We start from the raw sequence: 23,544 nt of genomic DNA, 5'->3' as shown, positions 1-23,544 counted from the left end.
AAAAGAAAAAATATGATTGTTTGCTGATATGCAACACTAGCAACAAAAACACAAGAGCACTTACGTGTAAAGATGTGGCAGCTATTTTTTCTTTTCACATTTCATGTATTGTTCTAAAATGGAAGACGCCAATCTTGGTGGGGTGAATTACAAAAAAAAGTCCGGGAGAAAGCATTCTAAAGAAACAAGCATTTGCAATGCAATAGGGCTCGCATTCTAAAGAAACAAGCATTTGCAATGCAATAGGGCTCGCATTCACACAAATGTGAGCTATTGGAATTATAAATGACAATGTCTTTTATTTATGCTTTGGGTTTTAAAACATAAAGAAAAGGCATTGTTATTTAGAATACTAATAGCTTAAAGTCTTGCAAATTGCAAGACCTATTGCATTGCAAAGAAGTGGCCGGAATTGTCCCGGGCTGCTTGAAAGTAAAAAGTTGGTGCACACTGCTTTCTCAATGATTTTTCAGATTAACGACGGCTCTATTTTCTTGTGCCCATTTTATCTGTATTTCTCCATTTTTATTTTGTGCTTGTCGTTCGGGCAAGGAAGCATGGATGTTTCTAAGTTGAGGGTTCAAAATGATCACTTTTGAAAGGTCACCATGCATTCATTAAAGGCAAACTGCTGTGTCGCCAACATCCAAAAGCGCTTTAACCTCTTCAAATATAAAAATGTGGGTGCTCAAGCTTGATGTACATCTATGGAATGCCTCAGAATCGTTTGTAAGGAATGACTGGCGGTGACTCACCATTCCTTCAACTATGAACATTTTGACAGTTGCCTAATGTGGAATCTCTTTTACACTACAGCTTACAGTATCTTGGGAGCCATCCTATTCAAAAGATCTCCCTGCCTTGCATTTGTCCTGCTCACACCTGCAATGGTTCATCCTGCAGCACAACAGGGCCGCGTTGGGTCCCATGCTCACCCAGGACACAACACAGATCACCAGGAATTGACCCAGCCAGCTGCTGCCAGACCGCAAACTTTACCTTGTACCCCGAACACGGATGCTGCAACAGTGGTAGCCAAGAGAGGTAAAAAGCGCGAATACTCCTTGGCAGAAAATGTTTTGTTCATTTATGACCACAAATCTTTTTAATGTAATGTTCATACATGACATGGAAAACAAAATGAGCAATATCACACCGGTAAAATCGAAGATCATCAATTGCGAATTGAGGGAATTTTTCTGTTTTTAAAAGGGCATTTTGTGACTTTCTCTCTTTTTTTTTATTATAATACCACCACAGACCAGGATGGGTGGCTCATTGGGCCACAAACATTTAGCTAGGTGCCAAAAGTAATACGGAAAATATTTTTGCCAAGCGATTTTTCAAATGTTTCTCCTCGCCAACCATCAGTGAATATGAGTGACAAATGCAAAAAATAAAACTGACCCAACGCTTTCTGCGAATTGAGGGAATTTTTCTGTTTTAAAAGGGCATTTTGTGACGTTCTCTTTTTTATTATAATACCGCCACAAACATTTAGCTACGTGCCAAAAGTAATACGGAAAACATTTTTGCCAAGCAATTTTTTCTCCTCGCCAACCATCAGTGAATGAGTGACAGATGCAAAATATAAAACTGACCCAATGCTTTCTGCTTTCTACAGAAATAAGCAAACGCAAATCCAGCATAATGGATTTCTTTGTGAATGCGAATAAGAGATCGCGGTTTGATTCGGAAAGTAGCCTAGTACAACCCGGTGCGTGCTTGAAAGATGTACCTGCACAAGATTCGGAGAAATTGATGTCAAGCCAAGGATCGATTCCACCTTCTCCACTGGAAGACTCTTCAACAAAGATTCAAGATGTGGGCACCACTTTTGAAAGGGATACCACCTTGCCAGAGTGTTGGGACCACAATCAGTGGGCTCAATTTAAAGAAAAGTATACATGGCTAAGTTGTGAAAATGGCCGCCTTGGCTGCAACATATGCAGTGAGGTTAAGCTACTTGGAGCATCACAGGGTGTGGGTTTGTCAAGAGAATGGGTCACTGGGAGCATTGCTGCATCTGGCCCAACAAAAGCTAGCCAGTTAGGCTCACTGCGGAAAAAAATTCATAAGCATAAACTTTCTGAAGCACATTGTAATGCATGTGCTATCCAAGATGCATCCAAGAAGGAGGTACTGCCGTCAACGTTCCTGGAGCAGCAGAGGCATTTTCATGCTTCAACGGTTAAGGTGTTTCGCACTCTTTACTTTTGTGCAAAAAATAATCGCCCCTTTTCAGACTTTCCAGGTCTAGTAGCTTTGCAGGTTGCTAATCAGTCAGATATGGGCTCGATTCTACACAGCGAATTCACTGCAGCACAGATAACTGATTGCATTGCTGAGGAAATGCGGAGAAAGCTTTGCATAGGCATTGTTGAACAGGCTCCAAAAATATCTGTTTATATTGATGAGTCAACAACCCATTCTTCATTGACTGTTTTAATTATTTATGTTCGTGCTGCATTCAATGGAAAAGAGCCCCTAACCTTTTTCCTTGACTTGCTTGAGTTGCCTAGGGGCGATGCAGAGTGCATTGAGTCCTCACTCTTGAAATGTCTGGAAAAACATGGGTTTTCCAACACGTTCCTTGCTGACAATTGGATAGGGGTGTGCAGTGATGGTGCCAGTGTAATGCTTGGGAGAAACTCTGGTGTTTTGGAGAGGCTATGTTCTAAATACCCTCGACTTGTAAAATGGCACTGTCTATGCCACCGGCTTGAGCTCAGTGTAGCGGACACCGTTGATACAGTGCCAGGCCTTAAGCACCTTGCATCATTTTTTGAAAAACTGTATGCTGTGTACCACCAGTCTCCCAAAAATCAGCGGGAACTTTCTGCATGTGCAAAAGAGCTAGAGATTGCAATTTTGAAAATTGGGCGAGTATTTTCAATCCGGTGGATTGCTTCTAGCAAAAGGGCAATACGAGCAGTGTGGGAGTCATACCCAGCCCTTCACCAGCATTTTGTTCAGGCCAGTTTAAGTACTTCTCGTGATGCCAAACACCGGTCTACTTTCAGCGGGCTGAATAGAATTCTGACATCTTCCGATTTTGTGCTCAATCTAGCTGGTGTTGCAGATGCAGTTCATGAGATTGGGACACTGTCGGAAGCACTTCAAAGGGATGAAGTGACTCTGCCACGAGCTTACCAGCTCATCAATCGTTCAGTAAGGGCGATTGAAAAGCTTAAGGAGTTTCCAGGGACACACAGGAAGGAGGCTGAAAAAGCTATTGAGAGTGGCTTATTTAGAGGAGTGGCAATCAGCTGTGAGGACTCACGTGGGCAGGTCAAAATAAACCTTCCCCAGTTTTATCAGAATCTAGCAGATAACTTGCGTTCTAGGTTGTATGCGCAGTCTGCAAGCAATAGGTCGGCCACATCCTCTCGGACAGATGAATTTTTAACTCTTACCTCAGAGATAGATGTTCTCAACCCACAGAAGTGGCCATATGACATTGAGAGCCCATGGTTTGAAGGTGAGGAGAAACTACAAAACCTGTGCAGGAGATTCTGTCTTAATTACAAAGGCGTATCTGAAGGCTTCAGAGACTATATTGATAATGGTGGTAATGACATTCCAGAGCAACTGCAACCTGTTTTGAGGGCGATAAACACACTTCCTGTGAGTTCAAGTGACTGCGAAAGGGGTTTCAGCACAATGAACTTGGTAATGTCACCCATACGAAACTGCCTTGGTATCGGACGCCTTTCATCATTAATGCTCATCAACCTCATGGGTCCTCCTCTTCCTCTTTGGAATCCAGTGCCATATGTGAACAGGTGGTTGATTGCTCATCGTCATGCAGATGATAATCAATCTAGAAAGGTTGATCCTACAGCCCAGCACAATAAAAGATATGCGGAAGCATGGTCGTTTTTTAATTGATAGCTTACAATGCTATAAGCTGTCTCACATTTTTCCATGGCCAGACATCCTGTGGCAATATAACATGTCCCATAATGTCTGAAATAACAGATGTAGAGAGTATAAGGCTTTAACTGTAAGTGTGCACCTTGCATTTTTTTCTCTCATGGTCAGTGTATTCTACTTGTTAATAAATGTAAATGTCGTGTTCTAGGTAGCGTAATAAATTGTATAGTTTTGATAATCACTATTGTAGTTTCTAGTATGTGCTTTTCTTCTGCTTTTTTCAACACACTAATTCTACTTTTGTTGCAATATATGCAAAGGATAGATCTGCCTTACACGTGATGTCACTTCCTGTCGTGATGTCACTTCCTGTCGTGATGTCACTTCCTGCCGTGATGTCACTTCCTGTCGTGATGTCACTTCCTGTGACCACGCCTACCTTGGAGAGTCCCCCCACTTCTTTTTTTAGGACTTGTGCCCTGGCGCTAGCGCTATGGATATTACAGAAGGGGATGCGTAAGCGTCTGCGGCCCATTCTATAATATCAAAAATCCCCGGGGGCGTGCAAAGCGGGTGCAAACGCCCGTTGTGCCCTCAGGGGGCTTCAGTAATATGGTCTTTGGAGTAGTAGGAGATCATCAGTGGCGTAAACTTGAGGGGGGCCCCCCGCCCTGTCAGGAACTCTCATGTCCCGGCCCCCGCGATCCCGCGCACAGTGCCCAAGGGGGCTCGCTGGAGCTCGGCCTACAAATCTTCCCCTCCCCCCCCCCCCCCGCACCGCTGGGCCTCAGTGGGCTAATGCTGCGCTACTGGAGATCATCGCAGGCTTTCAGCAGAAGTCATCAGAACATCATCCTGGGGGAGTTTTAGCCATGAATCTAGAGTCATTTTATTGAAATATTTCGTCCAATAGGCATACTTCAGGATGACTTCGGATGACGTCACCAGATCATTACAGAATTATGACTTGGGAGGCGGGGGGACAATTTGGGGAGAGGAGAGGTTTGTTGAAAGTCCTCCAATGGCTGGCCAGCGAGCCTGACCTCGCTCTTTCTAGTGTGACAACTTCCACTCCGTTCATCGTAAATCACAGGCACAACTAGCCCCTTCCACCCGCGTTTCACTGCCTGTGCCGGTGGAAAACATACAGACAATAACTGGGGCCAGACTGGGCCATTCTTACAACAAGAAAAAGACCAAAAGACGCTACAAACATTACCGTAAGGAGGTAGAATCAGAGAACCATGAACCACTGAACTTCTGGGGGCAAAAAGACCTGTATTTCCATCTTTTAAGAATTTATATTTTAACGTGGCACATAGTACATTGAGGAGGTAAGGCTCTTTATTTCATGTGCACACACTCTTATAAAAGTTTCTGTGCTTAGAGTCCGCAGTGAATGCAATCATTATTGACGAGTGGACTATCACGGAGTATGAGCAAATATTTGAATTATTTGGGCTATACTAATTTTAAAACCATTTTTATTAAATTAGACTGTTTCTGTGATATCACAGTAAGGTAGACAAGAAGAACTTACTGGGAGGCTACACAAAGGTAAAATAATAAAGGATGCACATGTCCCCCTCAAATAGCTGCACGCTGATACTGCGTTTCATATTTGTAATTTTAGTTGTTTTGTTTGTACGCACTGCCATCTTCTGGTTCAAAACTGAACTACTCTACAAACTGCGTGACGGATGCTTTGCTTTGAACGAGTTGCTTGTTCCTAAAGTTAGCAAATGGAGGACAGTAAATGATCACAGAAATGGCGAATAAGATGAGCTCTCTCTACGGGGCATATCAACAAGCAGGCGATAAAAAACTATCGCCGCTTTTTGCGGCGATAATTTTATCACCTAATCAGCAAGGTCACGCTAACGCGTGGAAACTTGCTTTAGCGTCAGGATTCCTAACGCCCAGCTTTGCATCTCTAATGAGATGCAAAGTGGGCGTTCCTGACCTGGCATGACAGGAGAAATGTCGCTAAGCGACATTTCTCCTATCAGCAAGCCTAACGCTATGAAGCATAGCGTCAGGAAAAGTAGCGATAACCCTTGTTATCGCTACTTTCCTTACGCCTGCTTCAGGACTGACTTAGCCATGATATCCTATGGAAGGTGGATATCATGGCTAAGTTTGTGAGTCCCTATCAACTAGCTAACGTGAGATTATCGCTGGGTTTCCAGCGATAATCTAACGTTAGCCAGTTAGCGCTAGGATTTTTATCGCCGATGAGATAAGCGTTGCTAATAGCACGCTATCTCAGCGATAAAAATCGGCGCTAGTCGGCGATAATTATCCGAGCGCTAAATGCGCTCAGCGATAATTATCGCCGGTTGTTGTTGACATGCCCCTATGTTCTTTGGCAGATTTTCCAAATTGTGTAGATGTTTGTAAAACCAAATAAGTTAGCACGAAAGCGGATTATTTTGTCACCTTTCTAATGTGAATGAGTATATATACACATTCTGCTGTAGTTGACATTGAGTTTACTTTTTTAATTCAAAGTTCATGAAACAAGACTGGACCCATTGGAAAACTATCCTCTGGGGGAATGTTTAATTCTTTATTATAAACACATAAAACGCTTTATTAGTATATTTTGGAAGACGTGGGTGGTTGTTTAGCTACCGAACAGGCAGAGAGCAGAGGATACATCTGCAGTAAACACACTGCCTTCGGTAGGGTTGCCGCCTCTCCAAGAGAAAAATACCGGCCATTTGTTGGCTTTTCAAGAGTCTACAAAGGCCCAGGCTTGTTACTAAGTAGGACTTTAAACAAAACCAAAAGTTTTTATTTGTAACATGACTTGTTTGCCATTGTTTAATTTAATAATTAGTCAGGTATCGATAACACAGCTCTAGAACACAATTTAATAGAAAAGACGGGGCCGGCATCGGACATGCCGATAATATGGCGGTCCTGCAGACCCCCGACGACCCGGGAGGCGGGCCTGTCGCGCACAGCAGTGACGCGACAGGCGCGCCTCCACCATCATTGGTCATCGGCTATGGGTCGTGACCCGGAAGTGAAGTGAATCACTTCCGGGTCGCGCAAGTGGCCAGCACCAGGCCGGCTAGAACCGGTCTGGGCTATTTGGTGGCCATAAAAGGCTGGGGAGCAGAGGAATCTTCCTCTTTGCCTTCTGCGCTCCCCAGCCTGTAGAGCAACCTCGCTAGGAGGCTGCTATTTAATTTTCTTTTGTTGTTTCTGCAGGTCGCCTTCGTTCGTTTTGAGGATTGGGGACTGAGGTGCCATGGTGATCGTCATCGGTGGATTGTCGGTCGGTGGATCTTCTGCTCTGTCTAGAGAGCGGACGATTTTCGCGGCGTGCACCCCCTCGTCGGTGGAGCGGAGGACCGTCGTCGCTGGTAGTAGAGCGGAATCGGGATCGACCGAGGCGCGGAGAGTGGAGAACCAGCACTTCCGGTGATCAGCAGGAGGCATTGCGGAGCAGTTCGAGGAAGCAAGCGCTGGTGAAAAACGGTGAGAATCGGGCACACAGGCACTTTATGCGTCCCGTGCACAGCGCTGGTGTTGGGGGGGTCTGGGATTACTGGCTCTACAACGGGTTTCACTGTGGCTGAATAGTTAGGTTGAGATTGAGTAACTGTGGCCGGATAGTAGAGTGTGTGAGGCTCTTGTTCTCAAGGTTAAGTGTGCAATCCCAAAGAACCTGTGCTGTAAGATCGTTTTTTATAAATGTCAAAGGTTTTGTTTTACAAATAAAGTGAGCCCTGGTAACTGACTTGACTAAGGTTGGGCTTGGTTTTAACAAGTATTGGGTTCCCATAGCTCGTTTTTTGGCATAGGTCATTTAAAGGGGCATTGTGGCACTGTGAAAGGGTCTGGGATTATTGCGCCCAACAGTAAATGTTCATATCTCAAAAATCTATGTTTGTTAGAGTGCTTATTATTGCGCTACTAAGAGGTGGGCGGTTAGTGAGTGGTGCGCACTGGCAATTTTGCGAATTTTTTAATATACGTGAGGACGCAGTGGGGAAGGCAGCGCTATTCCTTGCAATTGCATGTAGCACATCACCTTTTCTTTAACCGTGCATTGTGATTAAAGGGTGGCCAGTGACCAGTTGGTGGGGCACACCCGGGTTTGATGTTGACCGTGTTGGGGGGGGACTGCACATGATCTTGTGTTTTTACTCATTACAGTGTATGAGAACATTTGCATCAGGCAAATAATAGGCGGGTGTATTACGGAGTCCTGCGATCAGGTGGAGCTGCGCAGGTAACATCCAAAGGGGGGGCACGTGCAGGCCTGCATTTCACTGCTTCTGTGAGCCACACGGGCTGAGATTACTCGCCTAACCCACCAGTTTAGCCGGTGTGGCGCGGCTCTGGTCGCGTGGGTGCTTACAGCCGGTCGTGTACCTACAACAGAAGGTAAGGACCTGGACGGTGGTACCAAGCCGTGATGCAAAGGGGGGAAGTTATTCCATTGTGTGCCATTGCCAACTTAGGCATGTAAGCGGGGCTAGCATTGTATTCGCGGTGTTAGTCACAGCACGGTCACAGTAATCGGCAGTAAGTTAAGACACAATGGCAAGTAAAATGAAACGGGGTGATAAGTGCTCTCGCATGGAGTACATGATAGAGACAATTTAAAAGGGTCATGGATATGGCAGTACAGCAGGCAGGTTTAGATCCTAGTTGCTTTGGAACTCATTCTTTTAGAATAGGGGCTGCCACGGAGGCAACAGCAAGGTGCTTGCACAGCAGCAATGTCAAAAGAATTGGGAGATGGTCCTCCAATTGTTACAAACGCTATGTGTGGCTGCACATGTTATAAGGGGGGCGTTAACACTGTACTGATGCGTGTCTTAGAACACAATTTAAAGTGTTTTTTCTATTTCTATCTTGTCGTTTGAAGTACGTACAGATAAAGGCTAAAAATACCGGCTTTAGGTGATTTTGCTAATTTTTGTACATGACTTTCAAATATCGGTGGTGCCGACAGAAAACCGACTAGGTGGCGACCCCGGCCTTCAACCTTCCTTCGAAGACAGTGAGTCTTATTTGACTGGGTTATGCAAATCCCCCGCTTGCTACAACCCCCCCCCTTCAACGCAATAAGAACTTGGCTCTAAGAGAAGCATCCGCCCAGATTGCTAATGGCAAACACATGTCCGAAATGTTTACGGGGCTCGAGCAACTGGTCCTTCATAGGGCGAGAACTTGCTCATAGTTTTAAAATGCGTCCTATACGGAAAAACACGCCATAGCGAGCATCTGGCGCCATCTAGTGGTAGAACCGTGTTAGGTGCCTCATTTTTGAGGATGGCAGCTTTGATTTAAAAATAAAAAAACGATTAAATATTTCACAGTAAGAGTGTGCGGCTTCGGTAATAAAGACCCTCCCTTCCACTGACAGTGTCGGTCCCCAACCAACTCCCTCTCCCAACCCCCCCCAACACACACACACAAAATCAAGTTTGGGCTGCTGCCCCCTTCGTTTCTGTTTGGTCCACAAAAGATTTTGGCAATCTAATGCTTTACTAGGTGACAAAAGAATCGACCCTTTACTTTGGCACCGATTTGGCAATGAAATTAAGTTTTTTTTTTCTTTTTGAAATCAGTTCTCAGACCTACCAGCGGAGGCACAAGAAGCCGTGCAGGTTTTGGGGAGAAATATCGCCGAGATTTCCGGATGGCAAATTTTTCAGTGGGTAAGGACTTGCCAGCAATTTTCAGTTTTAAACTAGGAACAGTTCTGAAAAATGAAAAAAAAACACAAAGCCATTAAATATTTTAGGCAATATGAAGTAGTGTGTTCTGATATCTGAAAAAGACACAATGTTGCTATAAAATACCATCATTTTCGGTCCGTCTATCTGAAAAGGAGTAAGGCGGTGTCTGATGCATACATTGGTTTGCTCACAATGCATTATGGTATGCTATGCTCTGTTGGTACATTGGTTTGCTCACAATGCATTATGTTATGTTATGCTCTGTTGGTACATTGGTTTGCTCACAATGCATTATGTTATGTTATGCTCTGTTGGTACATTGGTTTGCTCACAATGCATTATGTTATGTTATGCTCTGTTGGTACATTGGTTTGCTCACAATGCATTATGTTATGTTATGCTCTGTTGGTACATTGGTTTGCTCACAATGCATTATGGTATGTTATGCTCTGTTGGTACATTGGTTTGCTCACAAAGCATTATGTTATGCCCTGTTGGTACATTGGTTTGCTCACAATGCATTATGGTATGTTATGCTCTGTTGGTACATTGGTTTGCTCACAAAGCATTATGTTATGTTATGCTCTGTTGGTACATTGGTTTGCTCACAAAGCATTATGTTATGTTATGCTCTGTTGGTACATTGGTTTGCTCACAATGCATTATGGTATGCTATGCTCTGTTGGTACATTGGTTTGCTCACAATGCATTATGGTATGTTATGCTCTGTTGGTACATTGGTTTGCTCACAAAGCATTATGTTATGTTATGCTCTGTTGGTACATTGGTTTGCTCACAAAGCATTATGTTATGTTATGCTCTGTTGGTACATTGGTTTGCTCACAATGCATTATGGTATGTTATGCTCTGTTGGTACATTGGTTTGCTCACAATGCATTATGGTATGTTATGCTCTGTTGGTACATTGGTTTGCTCACAATGCATTATGCTCTGTTGGTATAGCGCAGTGAATCATCCCCGAAGGAATATCTCGGCGCATCTGCTGAAGTATATGACTAGCAAAAACTGACTAAAACAGCCAGGTTTTCGGGAGGTTTTTTGTTTACTTTCCCAGCTGTCTGCACAAACGAATTATTAGAGGAAGTTTATTCAAATGGAAAGGGGCCAAATAGGAAATAGACCTCCCTCCTAACCTGGAGGTCCGAATCCAAGGGATTTGAAGAAGGGCTTGGTCTGTAGATCTCATTAGTTCAACCTGCGACTTCAACTTGATAAACACAGGCCAACTTTACTTTTCAAACTGAGTAATTACACAATGGGAATCATTTTGTTGCCTAAAGTCTGAGATCTTTGTAAACATTGTTCTTTTCAAGAAATGTTAATGCATTTGAATTCATTTAGACCAGTGGAAGGAATATTTCACTAAAAAGAAATATAGCTGAATTGCCTCTTCACAAAAAATGTAAGACATAGGAAAATTATAACACCCAAAGAAAAAAAAACATTATTACAGTGCATGAATTTTAAATCTAGAGATACTATCCAATCAAGGGTGGTGAGGACCTGACTTTCCAAGCCTTCATAAGCAAATTCACTATACATCCACCATTCAATTATTGATTGCATTATACAGATAACAGCGTTTGGGTACACAAAACATTTGCTCCTGTTTTCGGGGGAGTGTGTTCCGCGTAACTGCTCTAGAACCTTAGGGTACGCACCCTGCGGTAATTGCAAGTGCAATAATTTTGTACCCAAAATTTCGGATGTTTTATTTGTATTTCTATAGCTCACTATCACCCCTGAGGGTATCCCTCCGCTTCACTGGTGAGTGGGGGTAGCCCAGCGGGGACTTACTGGAAATCTTCAGCTTCTCGAGGAATATGAGAAGCGCGGAGGAGGCTCTAATGGGTGTGGGACGTCGCTCCATGCTTTGGGTGCAATTTACGAGAAGGCTCGACCTCCTGATCTTCTGTTGTGTATGCCTGGGACATGTGCTGGGTGGAGCTGCCTGGGGGTTGGTAGAAATGTATGCAGCTGTTCAGGTAGGCAGGGCCTGTGTTGTGCTGCGGTTTGTATGTGTGGGTGAGGACCATGTACTGTGTGCGCTTGTGTATGGGAAGCCTCTGGAGGTTCCTTAGGTGAGGTGGGACGTGGTAGGTTGAGGACAAGTCTGGCCACAGCATTCTGGATGGTCTGTGGGCTTTTCTTGAGTTGCATGTTGTTTCCTGCGTAATGGCGGCCAAAAGAAGAAGAGAAAGGTACAATCGAGGGCAAAACAAATGGCTCAATCACGGGCATAAACAGACAAACAAAAGGCACAATCACTTCACTTGAAGCAGGATGAACTCCAGGTGATTCAGCAAGGGACAGAGTGTTTTAGAAACCCCTGTGGTTGGAGAAAATCTGCGTGTGTGGTGCTGAACATATGGAGATCCCAGCCAGGTAGAGGAAACAGCTGGTTGATCCTTTATTTCCTGTGAAAGTAACCCACCCATGCTTTAGGAAAACCTGTGTGTAGAGTAAAAGAGTACGTCTGGATGTGCTTCAGTGAAACAGCTCTAACTCGTGTATTGAATTTTCTGACGTTGACCCATGACAAACCCCTCTTCTCCGTATTCATCCTCCTGGACCCTTCTGCAGCTTTTAATCCCCAGATATTGTTTGATTCCCACCTCCATAGGTGTGCCGGGTGCGACTCTTGAGTAGTTTGCATTCTAATTTTCCAATACTTCGTCTCCTTAATGTATCCGTGTGGTCCTCCCCTCTGTTCTGAATTGGGGATCCCATTGTGTTGCCTCTGCCCAGTCCAATTCTGCCCCCATTCAACGTTCCTCAAGGGTATAACCCCTTCATTTGGTTTTGCTATCACCTCTATGCTGTTAACACACAAATGATTTTCCTTTCCTACCTTCACACTGAAATATCCAATTGACTCGCCGCCATCTGCCACAGGCTGGCACTCTGATCCCTGATGTCCACTCTGCTCGCACTACCCTTTCACACCCCATAGCCTTCCCCCATGGTGCTCTGAATCCCTTTCCATCTGCCAGGACCCTTCTTCCGCAGTGTAATTCCCCCACGAGGGTGGAGCTCTTCATCTCATCCAATTTCTCACCAGTCAAGAGCCAACTATTGATAATTTGAAGGAATTAACCAATTTCCTTTTCTACAGAGGAAAATCACTAATTAATAAGCTAGTAATGAATAACTGCATGGTTTTAATAGTCCCACAGTGACTAGCAAAAACTGACTAAAACAGCCAGGTTTTCGGAAGGTTTTTTGTTTACTTTCCCAGCTCTCTGCACACACGAATTATTAGGGGAAGTTTATACCAATGGAAAGGGGCCAAATAGGAAATAGACCTCCCTCCTAACCTGGAGGTCCGAATCCAAGGAGTTTGAAGAAGGGCTTGGTCTGGAGATATTGCGCTACTTAAGGAACAAGAGTCTGGAGTTTTTTACACCTGATCTACTGTTAGATCCTGAGTAAATCACAATACCTCCTCATGCCTCAATTTCCTTCTATGCCCAGGATAGGAGCATCAATGAAAACACTAAGGGCCTGATTGCGATGTCGGTCTGAAAGCCTCCGACCGACAGTTGGATTCTCCTAGACTGTCAGAACCCTTCTGACCGACTCAGTCAGAAACAATTCCGACCGACCGAATATGATGCTCACGGTGGGAAGGGAAACCGTTTGGTCTTTCCGAATTGGTTCTGACCGCCACTCGGAGAATCCGAGTCGGTCGAAGCCGATTCATACAGCTCTACGGACAGCATTTCCGACCGGCCGATTATGATATTGGATTCTGGCAGCCTTTGCGACTCGGTCTGTCCGACACGAAAAGGCTGTTGGAAACTGACTTTGGGGGCCTCTAGCAGGCCCCCTTTCATCCTGAGTCCTCCGGTTTGGGGTCGAGGGGGTAACCAAGGGATCCCCCGTAAAACCCTGAACAGTGTGGCAGGCACCATGGAGTACCCGTGACAGGATGCAAGGTTTTCCGCAGACACCCATTTTCCCCATAGGAGCCTGTGCTGTTGGATGGAACACAGGCTCCCAATGAAGTCAATGGGAGTCCTTCCCAGCGGTGTTCAGAAGCATCATAATCGGTCGGGCGGAACCACAGACCGCGAGTCAGTTGGAACTGAATCCGACAAGGAGTCGGGCGGTTTAGTTTCTGACCGATATAGTAATCAGGCCCTTAATGAAAGTTGTAAGTACCACACAGAAAAGGAGTTTTACATTTATAGTCTTTATTTATGATATTGAAAAGCCAATGTCCAGAGGCAATGGAAACTGTAACAAAAATGCTCTTATAAAATGAACACCAAAACATGGTAAACAAATGTAGAGGAAAGTGCAACCATGTTAAAAATAATGCAATTTAAATATAAATCAAATGGTACGTAGAGAGCATGGTGTTCCCTAACTTTAAAATAAGCTATAACCTACTTTAACATGAGTGTTTGGAGTTCAGGCAGAAGCCCGGGCCAGGAAGAAGTTGGATTGCAACATATAAAGAGTTCTACAGAGATGAAGCAGTCATGAAAAAAAACCTGTTCTCAATAATTCTTACTTCCAGGCATATCTTTCAAGTGTTCTATGCAACATACTGCAGAATGATCACTAGATATTATATTACCTTGCATATGAATCTAATTCCTATTATTTTTCAACTCATGATGTGTAAATATTGACAAAAGAAAAATGTTGTATTTAGGGACTGTCCAGGTGTAATAAAATGTATGTTGGCATAATGTTTGGCTACAAACGTATTGTGGGAAAATAGTCTCTATCTCCTTCAATGGAGGTAAGATTTTGGGTAGGGCAAGTGAACGGGAATATGATTTTTTGGCAAACGCTTACAATTAGGCTAAAAGCTTCCAACAAATATACTGGTCCAAATGGCACGAATCGAGTTAGAACATTAGTCGCGTATGAAATTAAATTTCTGAAAAAGCAAAAGTACTCTCCAGTATTTGCTGGTCAGATTTTCCAAAGGGTAATGCCACAAGGAGGAATAGTTTTAAACAAGCTATTCATACTTTTTGTGTTATGAATGACACTAAAAGCCCTTTGCAAAATTGATTCCCATCCTAAACAATAGCCTTGTGGACAATTATATCTGCACTATTAGCACTTTAAAAGATGAATACTATCTCCCCCCAAAAAAAATCTCTTGCAACAGACACCTCCCCGTGCAGCCAGAGATTCTGTGCGTCATTATCTGAGGAAACTACAGGACTCAAAAATGCAAAATTAACTATTGTGCATCAAACACGGCGTTGACTGGGATTTTCGGTTTCTTGACACGAACACAAGCAGACAATGGTCCACACCTCTCAATCTTCTCTGTGTTGTTGGTCATTTCCTGTTAACATGCACGTTGGTGATCCTACCCAAAGGCTTGTTTGTACAACATCTGCTTATTCGTCATAATACCTCCATGGGGCAAATAACCCAACAGCTCCCGCTGAAGCTGGATTCTCCTGATGCTGGGATTGCGTTGGAGCAAATGTTGTTGATTCAACTGCATCTTTTTAAGGAAATGGTTTCTATGGTTTGACATTGAATGGCATATTTAAGAAGTAGTATGATGTAATATTGTGACATGCTGTTGTTGTGCAATGCCTTATGGGCCCATTTAAGCTCTAATAAGCTATTATTGTAGAAATCAACCAGTACTCTGTTTAAGCCTTTCAGTATGTGAATAACTTAGCCTTACTGTGCTTGAGTTTAGTTTGATTCACTTCAGGAAGCAGTGAGACTGTTTTTTGGGTGCAAACATTTAGCCGAACAAGAGCTTTGCTGAGAAAATACTCTTTTTCTGGGCTAAGTACGGGGGTGGAGGGAGGAGAAGAGAGCGAGAGAGAGAGACCACCTACACCCGACTACGCCTCAAGAATAGTGTACATTTTCTACTTCATAGTTGGCGCTGTCTTGACTTCTAGGAGCACTGTGAGTTGATGGTGCCAAGGACTCATGCCTGGCACTTGGTGTGCTTCAGTCATGAAGGCAGGAGGATGCACCGGCCAAAGTTGAGGTAAGCCCGGAGGAAATCCTGCAGCAGAGTTCTAACAAACCATCAGTCAGTGTGTTTTTGCACTGTGGCAGGAACATAGGGAGCACAGAGTTGGTATCAGCCAGGTTGGCGCTTGGCATTGCATTGTGCATTGCATTGTGAAGGATGTTGCCAGTTGGCACATTTCAGAAGAAACCCTCCCTTTTTATTGATTACTTCATTCAAGTTACCGTAAAGATATCTAGCCATTTTCAGACTACATTTGTGACCTGCTATTAATGAAAAAATAACTTTAAATGTATAAACTCTCAGCTTAACAGCTGTTCCCCAAGAGTATGGGCCATCTTCGAACCCTGGCTTAGACTTGTGCAGGCTCAAGAGAACTATTTTAAAATAAAATGTTACTCAGAGAACTTAGAAAGAGAGAGTGACTTGTTGATCCAAAGACTCCACACCATCCCATCCTGCTTCCACCCATCCATCAAGCTGCTGAGTGAATGTGATGACTTCATCAGACATAGCCTGCAGCTTTTGAACTTCTTTACCAGGTCCAACCACCACAATACGATGGACTGGGCCCATCACATGCTGGCCTGGCTTTACATTATCGGTCTTACTAAAAAATACATATACCCATAACAACATTTTCTTTACACTTGTCCTTTTAACATTGTATTAATTGCCCCCGTTATAAAACTTTATTTGAAGACCTTCACCTAAATATCCTATTGGAGGTGGGGAAAGGATTAAGTATGACTGCTATGTTTACCTCAAATACATATGTGACATAAAGTTAATACATTTTGACTACAGATGGAATACCCCTAGTCTAAACATTATGGTTTTAACCCCTTCTATGCCCATGACGAGATAGTCTCGTCATGGAGCGCGGTTGCGCTGTGCCCATGACGAGACTATCTCGTCATGGACCCCGCCCGCTAATGAAAGGCCCGGCACAGGAGGGGGAAAGGGCGGGGCACTCAAGGGGTTAATCTGCATTGTGTTTTTACCTTAAGAATGGGTGGGCTACTGTAATAAGAGTCCCTTGTATATCAGAGCCTTTGATGGTCTCTGCCTCAACGCTGTTTTGTGAATAACCACATTTGGGTTTTAGACAAGCTCTAATTTAACGAATTAAGGGGCTTAAAGTGTGGAAGGCTGTACTCTGTTCCGCCAGAGCAGTGGATGGATGTATTGCGCTGCTCTGGTAAATACAGCCTCTCACAGCGGCTCTGTGGAGCTTTTCTGAGTGGGCACCATGTTCAGAGATCCAAAACTCGTTACTTTGCTTTTGAAAAACAAAAAACTAAAGGCATTGCACCCCAGAGTCTGGAGGTCATTTTTATTCTATCCTGTTGAGAACTGACCGTTTTTTCCTGGCGGTTCAGACCAGGAAAAAATGTCGACAGAACTTCCACTCTCAGTAACGCAGGTGGTCTGCCGTCTATTGATTGACAACTCAGTAGCGCCAGTCAATGGTTTCAACCAGGAGTGCAAGCGGAAACATGGCTGTTCTCCCAACTCAAAGCGGAGCAGGCGGACAGATAGTGTGGTCCACCATGTCATCCAAACTCTATAAAGGGACCTACATCTTTATCACCTACTGTACTCATCTGTCTGGCCAGTGACTACCTCAGTGGTTCAAATGTATTAAAATATGTAAACAGATGCTGCCGTATTGGGACTTAAATGAACAAAATACTAACAGAAAAAAGCATAGGACTTACTTGAATAGCTCGACTTCATCCTCCCCAAAAGGCCTGCCTTCTTCCTCTCCAAACATACTGAGGTATGACGCTTTCATGTAAACATACGTAGCCTGCAGGAAGAACACAGTTTCCGATTGTACTTTAAGTATCAAGCCATTGAAACAGACATAGTCAAATCAGTATATTTACATCACCTCCATTATTTTTGAGAATATCACAGAAAACTGCACGTTGCCCATGCATACCAACCCCACTCAACACTCTCTTAATGTCAGTGACACAGTAACAGATTCAACCTACCCTACCTCTCCCCTGAGGAAGCACACCAGACAGCCCATCTTCCTACTCTCACATCACTCCCTAAATGATCAGTTTCTAAACCATGTAGATAGCCCTGAGGCACATCTTCCTTCATTCCTGCATCAGCATAACAGAAGCATTTTCTTTTCATTGCTCCAGCTTAGACCATGAGCTCTTATTCTGAATTCCTCTTGATTTCCCGTCTTCCTGTCTACAAGTGTGTTCTGCTGCAGCCCACCTAAAAGACAACATGCACTTCCCAACACTTTTAATTATTTTCTAGGATCCTGGGTAATATCAACATCTCATCCTTGGACCAGTCCATATACAGCATGGCTTGTTTTCCCAAAGCTCACCCAACCCCCAGAGTCTCTGATATCATTTCTGCGCACAACTTCTCTAGATGAAGACCCTGCCATTTAACATAGGCCACTGTCCTGACATCTTTCTTTACAGAAATATCATGAATCTTCTCCTTGGCCACTCGCTCAGACTTTTCTTTTTTTTTTTTTTACATCTACTTCCCCAAAGCAAAAGCTCTTTCAGTGCCTTGCCTTTTTCCAATCTAAGATTATTTTCCTGTAGGTGCAATATCACATGAGAAACAACCTGCAGAATTTATCGGAGGACAATTCATGCAAAATCCTTCACTTTATGCAAAACAACTGCTCCACTGAAATTACCAAACCACTGCTCATTAAAACCTAATAGATTTACCCCAGAGAGCCATTTGCACCATCCTGCAGGTTGTTCTATTAGGCTACATAATTGACATTCTCCATTGGCTCTATAGGGATCCTCTGCCCCTTCATACCTTCCAATGTTCTTCTTTGAACCAGGTAGAACATATTTGACGCGTCTTGATTCAGCACTCTACCATGGAAGCCAACCGATGAAACATGGTCAAGTCAGAGGAATTGAAAAGTGATACCAGGTCCTCCATGGAGCATCAATCACACGTGACTAGGTTCACCCAGGCTTGTAGGAAATGATCATTGGTGAACTTGTCCCACTTCCAGGTTGCTGCCTTCCAGTTAAGAGGCTTCAGGAATATTTGCTTCTCTGATGACAAATGGTCTGCTGATAAGATACTGGGCAGACCAGGAGAGCAAAATATCAGCTCCATATTCCACACCCCAAATTAAGCCAACCACTGTAACTGATGGCTGGATTACTGACACAGACCATGCACATGCTCAGAGAGATTTCAGGAAATCTTTCCTTCGCTATCTTGATATTTACCTTCCCCACACATATTAAAATCACCGATCAAATTAACCCAGTTCCCCATGTCTATGTAATTCTTGTGAAATTTAGTTAGGTGCCCTAACAGGAAAGACGCCAGCTGTAAAGAAACAGAGACATTTGGTCCTCATGAGCCCATCACAACCAGGCTTTGCAAATATTTAACGGAGAGATTGCCCAACTGTGTCAGATGATGATGCTTGGTGATTTTTTAGTCCAAAGTCTTAGCAGGTTTTGTCTTCTCTCTTTGCTCTGAACATCCTGGAAATCTCATCCAAGAGGTTTCTCCTTCCTTCATTGAATTATATGTCTGCGATGTCCACTCAGTGCAGTTCCTCATCATTACGGAGATCACACGTCAGGTGGTTCTTATAACTGGCTGAGCGCCCATCAGTAAAAACAAAAACTTTCCATTCGTGTTCTGCCTGGGTGGCGTACTGGTCAATATTACGACACCCCAATATGCTTGCAATTTCACCCTTTGCGTCCACTGGGGGAATTTCAATTCACTCTAAGGTGAACTGATGCACTCGCTGCCACGTCCTGTACTTGTAGATAATAATAGTCCATATTTGTAAAGTGCACACATATCACCCCTTAAGGTTTCAAGGCACTTGGGCCCTCGCAGGGATTAAGTGAGCTACTGCCCAGAGTCACATGGTACTGAGCTGAGTTACAATCGGTGATCTAGCCGTGAGCCCCGCGCTCCGGAGTCAGCTGCTGCGCCACACCTCTCAGCCTTAAAAATGTAAACCTTTCAGTTACTCACTGGAGATTCAATATATTTGATCAATTGCACCCTGGTCTGAGTCACAGCCTCTCTCAGTAAATACAGTGCTCTATGGGTTCCTGTCCAAAAGTTTTCTCTTCCCATACCAAAGAATGTCCATGAGGTGTGCAGTTTCTTGGCTAGCTGTGAACCCAGGTTGAGCCCCTACAACCTCCCTTTCACTGGGTATCCCTTTCTCTTCCAGTACCCCTGTTTGGCCCCCGTCTTTGACGTTCTCAGTACTTGTAGGTACCGGCAGGAACTCTCCATCAATTACTTGGCGAAAAGAGGACATTCCGGGTCTGGAAACCTCTCTCTACCTTCCTCTAATACTTCTGTGCTCTGCCATTCTTGCAGCTGGACCAACTGCACTTTATCAAGGAGAGCTCTCACATGGATCCATTTGGGCAAGATAGCCTGTGAGAAGTTGGCCTGATGTATGATGTCACTAGTTATAGTGCACACCTTATATCAGTCCAAATACCCTTATGGTGATTGGTTGTAAAGACAACCTTATAGACCAGCTATCCTAGTGGTAGCATGGACAAGAGCAGTCTTAGGCTAAACTCTGAATGGCATGTGAAGCCAGCTGTGATACCATATATAATCCCTTGAATACCAAATGAAAGGACACCACAACAGATATATATATAAAATAAAGTGTATTTATTCTAAGCAAACCCTCAGCACTCTTTATGAGTTTAGAGGTAAGTACAACACAGTCTTATTAATGCATACAGTAAGTCACACAGGTAAGTAATACAGTTAGGCCCTAGGGGCCACGCAAACCATATACTAAGTAAGTGGTATAAGAACCACTGTCACGGAAATAGAATAGGCCTAGGCCTAGGGAATCGCTGGGGCTACACTACACTAGCGTTAGTTAGGAAGTGGGAGGCCCACGGGATTCGTGTGCAGAGTGGAAACACTCACGCGTAATGCGTAAAAGTCAATAGCAATGTTACAGTTTAGAAATAGATAGATTTAGGACACTTCCGGAGTAGCTAGGAAGTTGAGACTTGAAAACTAGACACTAGGATAGTCACTATCCTGATGAGCACCGGAGTACCCAAGTTACCTAGCCCACAGGCTGCGGGTGCATAGGGGTGAAGATGCGTCGTTTTCGTCGTCGACTCCTATGGATGCCTGAAGAAAGATGCTGACAGGCAGTCAGGGGAGAGTGTCCGGTGGATCCCAAGCCTGGGATCAAGAAGAGAAGAAACCTGCAAGCAGAAGGGACAGAGTCAAGGTCACTAGCCAGTGACCACGTGGAACCAGGAAGGAACCAGGCGATGTCGTGAAGAGTTGCAGGTGAAGGTGAAGCTTGTCGCTGCAGCCAGGAGGACCAGGAAGCGTCGAGGACGACCAGGACCAGGAGGCGAGCTGTCCCACGAAGGCTCTTGCTGTCGGCGGCGTCGAAGTTGGACTAGGACTCACCAAGCCTTGGCAAGCGGAACCCACGAAGAACAAAGGACTTGCTTCTGGTGCAGACCAGGACGGTCTGGGGTGCTTCTTCTTTGCAGAGAAGCGGGAGCCAGTCTGGAGGAGCCAAACCAGCGCAGAAGATTTCAGGGAGCGTCGTCACAGAGGCCACTAGCCAGCGGGCAAGCAACCGGACAGACGCGGCAAGCAGGAAAATGCTGAAGGGCCCCACGCAGGACTCGTGGAGTGTGGGGGGCTGATCTTCGGTGCAGTTGGTGCTTGGGGTTGGGGCTTCTCAATCCCCGGTGCACAACTTCGAGGGTACCTCAGAAGCTGCGCTGTAAGTTACTAGCCACTTTTCCCAGGTAGCCGGTCCCACGTCGCTCGTCGCCTCCACGGATCTCAGCTCTGCTGCAGATGTGGATGAGGGTCGGAGAAGTCTGGAAGTCGAGGCTCTGGTCGGGCTCTGCAGTCGGTTCCTCGTAGAACGGTCGCAAAGCAAAGGGTAGTCTCTTGATGGTGCCTGTTTGCACAGGGTAGCCACTCCTTGGCTACAAGGGAGATTCTTCAGTCTTCTTCTTTCGTCGAATGTCGAAGGTCCAGAGTTTCTGTTCAAGTTTGCAGGTTCAGGATAATCTAAAGTCTTGAGGCCCAACTCCCACTCTTATACTAATCTGGGGGGCTGGGATACCTGCTAGGTCACGCCTTATGGGTGGGACCTGGGAGGGGGTGGTTACACCCACTTCCCTTTGTCCAGTTTCGCGCCAGAGCTGGGGCTGGAGTGCCCCAGCGCCGGTTTGAACTGGACTATGCAAGGAACACCTTGTGTGCCCCAGGCATGTCTCATTCCTTTCAGCCCACCCTGCCCCAATACACTAAAGGCTGTCTGGGGAGGTGCTAGCACCTCCCCAAGCAGGAAACCTATTGTCCAGGCCTCCCTGGCTGGGATCACTCCCAGCAGCAGGAGGTCAGACTTGTGTCGTGGCAGCAGCATCCATTTTGTGATGCTGAGGCTTTGGTCAGAGGCTAACAGTTGAAGTATGATTTTAACATGTCTTTCCCTCTAGAAGGGGGGAATAATATTCTCATGTCCAGAAATGGCATGGGGGTATTATTCCCGAGTGTTAGACACCTTACACGACATGTTTTGATAAAGCCAAACCATAGTTACCATAACCGTCTAAGATTATAAGGCACTTTAAGAGTATATGGTAGGCTATATCATAGAACAGCTATATGGACAAGGTTCCGAAAGCTGCAGACAGGCTCAGCTCATGCTAGAGCACCATCTCACATGTTACCAAGCACTCTGCCTCCAGGATTGTCAAGGCCTGCCATAGGAGTGACTGATAGGTACACATGTGTCTATATGTAAGTTCGGTATAGGAATACTACACCTAAGCAAGGGGTGATTACACGACCTTGCCCCAGCTGAGTGATCAGCCAGTTGTGTCAAAATGGAAGGCCAGGCCAGGGGTGGCACAATACATGCTGCAGCCCCTGGTAGGCCTAGGGTACACCTATGCCCTGGGTACCTAGGGTACACTGTACAGGGGCCAATAAGGTGATCCTATCCAAATGGGTTATGCACCTAAAGTACATAGTATTAATTTAGAGAGAGAACAGCAGGGCTGTGGGTCTGATAAGCAGGCCCTCAGCCACATCTAAGTCGTAAACCAGTAAAGCAAAAGCAAAAAGTGGGGGTGAACATAGAAAGCAGACCCTACTCTCCTACACAACCCCCCCCCCCCAAACTTAGGGACATTAAACTAACCTTGACCAGTTGAGTCTTCATGTTCTAAGTGGAAATATCTGGAGAGTCCATCTGCATTGGCATGGTCAGTCCCAGGTCTATGTTCCACTGTGAAGTCCATCCCCTGTAGGGAAATGGACCACCTAAGAAGTTTGGGATTTTCACCCTTCATCTGATTTAGCCACAAGAGGGGCTTATGGTCTGTCTGAATCTTGAAGTGAGTGCCAAACAAGTATGGCCTCAGCTTCTTCAGGGCCCAAACCACAGCAAAGGCCTCCCTCTCAATAGCTGACCAACGTTTCTCTCTAGGGGTCAGCCTTCTACTTATAAAAGCAATGGGCTGGTCTTGACCATCTACATTCAGTTGTGAAAGAACAGCTCCCACACCTAACTCAGAAGCATCTGTCTGGACAATGAACTCTTTGGAGTAGTCTGGACTTTTCAGAATAGGTGCACTGCACATGGCCTGCTTCAGGTCATCAAATGCTTTTTGACAGCTCACTGTCCACTGAACTTTCTTTGGCATCTTCTTGGAGGTCAAGTCATTAAGTGGTGTCACTATGGACCCATAGTTCTTAACAAACTTTCTGTAGTACCCAGACAGGCCCAAGAAAGCTCTGACCTGAGTCTGGGTAGTTGGAGGAGCCCAGTCCTTTATGGTCTGGATCTTGCTCTCCAGTGGTTGAACCTGACCCCCACCAACTAGGTGGCCCAGGTATACAACCTTGCTCTGCCCTATCTGGCACTTAGTGGCCTTGATAGTGAGGCCTGCCTTTTGC

General features: G+C 44.9%; 1 protein-coding gene across 2 annotated transcripts in view; it reads right to left on the bottom strand.

Moving 5' to 3' along the window:
• Positions 1-23,544, bottom strand: part of TTC39A (tetratricopeptide repeat domain 39A) — a 721,538-nt gene that overhangs the window by 56,423 nt on the left and 641,571 nt on the right. For both annotated transcript variants that reach the window (XM_085602648.1, XM_085602649.1), the window contains exons 13-14: positions 17,295-17,386; positions 9,484-9,604 (exon numbers count right to left, since the gene is read on the bottom strand). In XM_085602648.1, coding sequence (XP_085458774.1) covers positions 9,484-9,604; positions 17,295-17,386 — 213 coding nt within the window. The remainder of the gene's footprint in view (positions 1-9,483; positions 9,605-17,294; positions 17,387-23,544) is intronic.

This window comes from Triturus cristatus, chromosome 4_2 (assembly GCF_964204655.1).
Source record: "Triturus cristatus chromosome 4_2, aTriCri1.1, whole genome shotgun sequence".
Classification (NCBI taxonomy): domain Eukaryota; kingdom Metazoa; phylum Chordata; class Amphibia; order Caudata; family Salamandridae; genus Triturus; species Triturus cristatus.
This window is presented reverse-complemented; position numbering and strand designations above follow the sequence as displayed.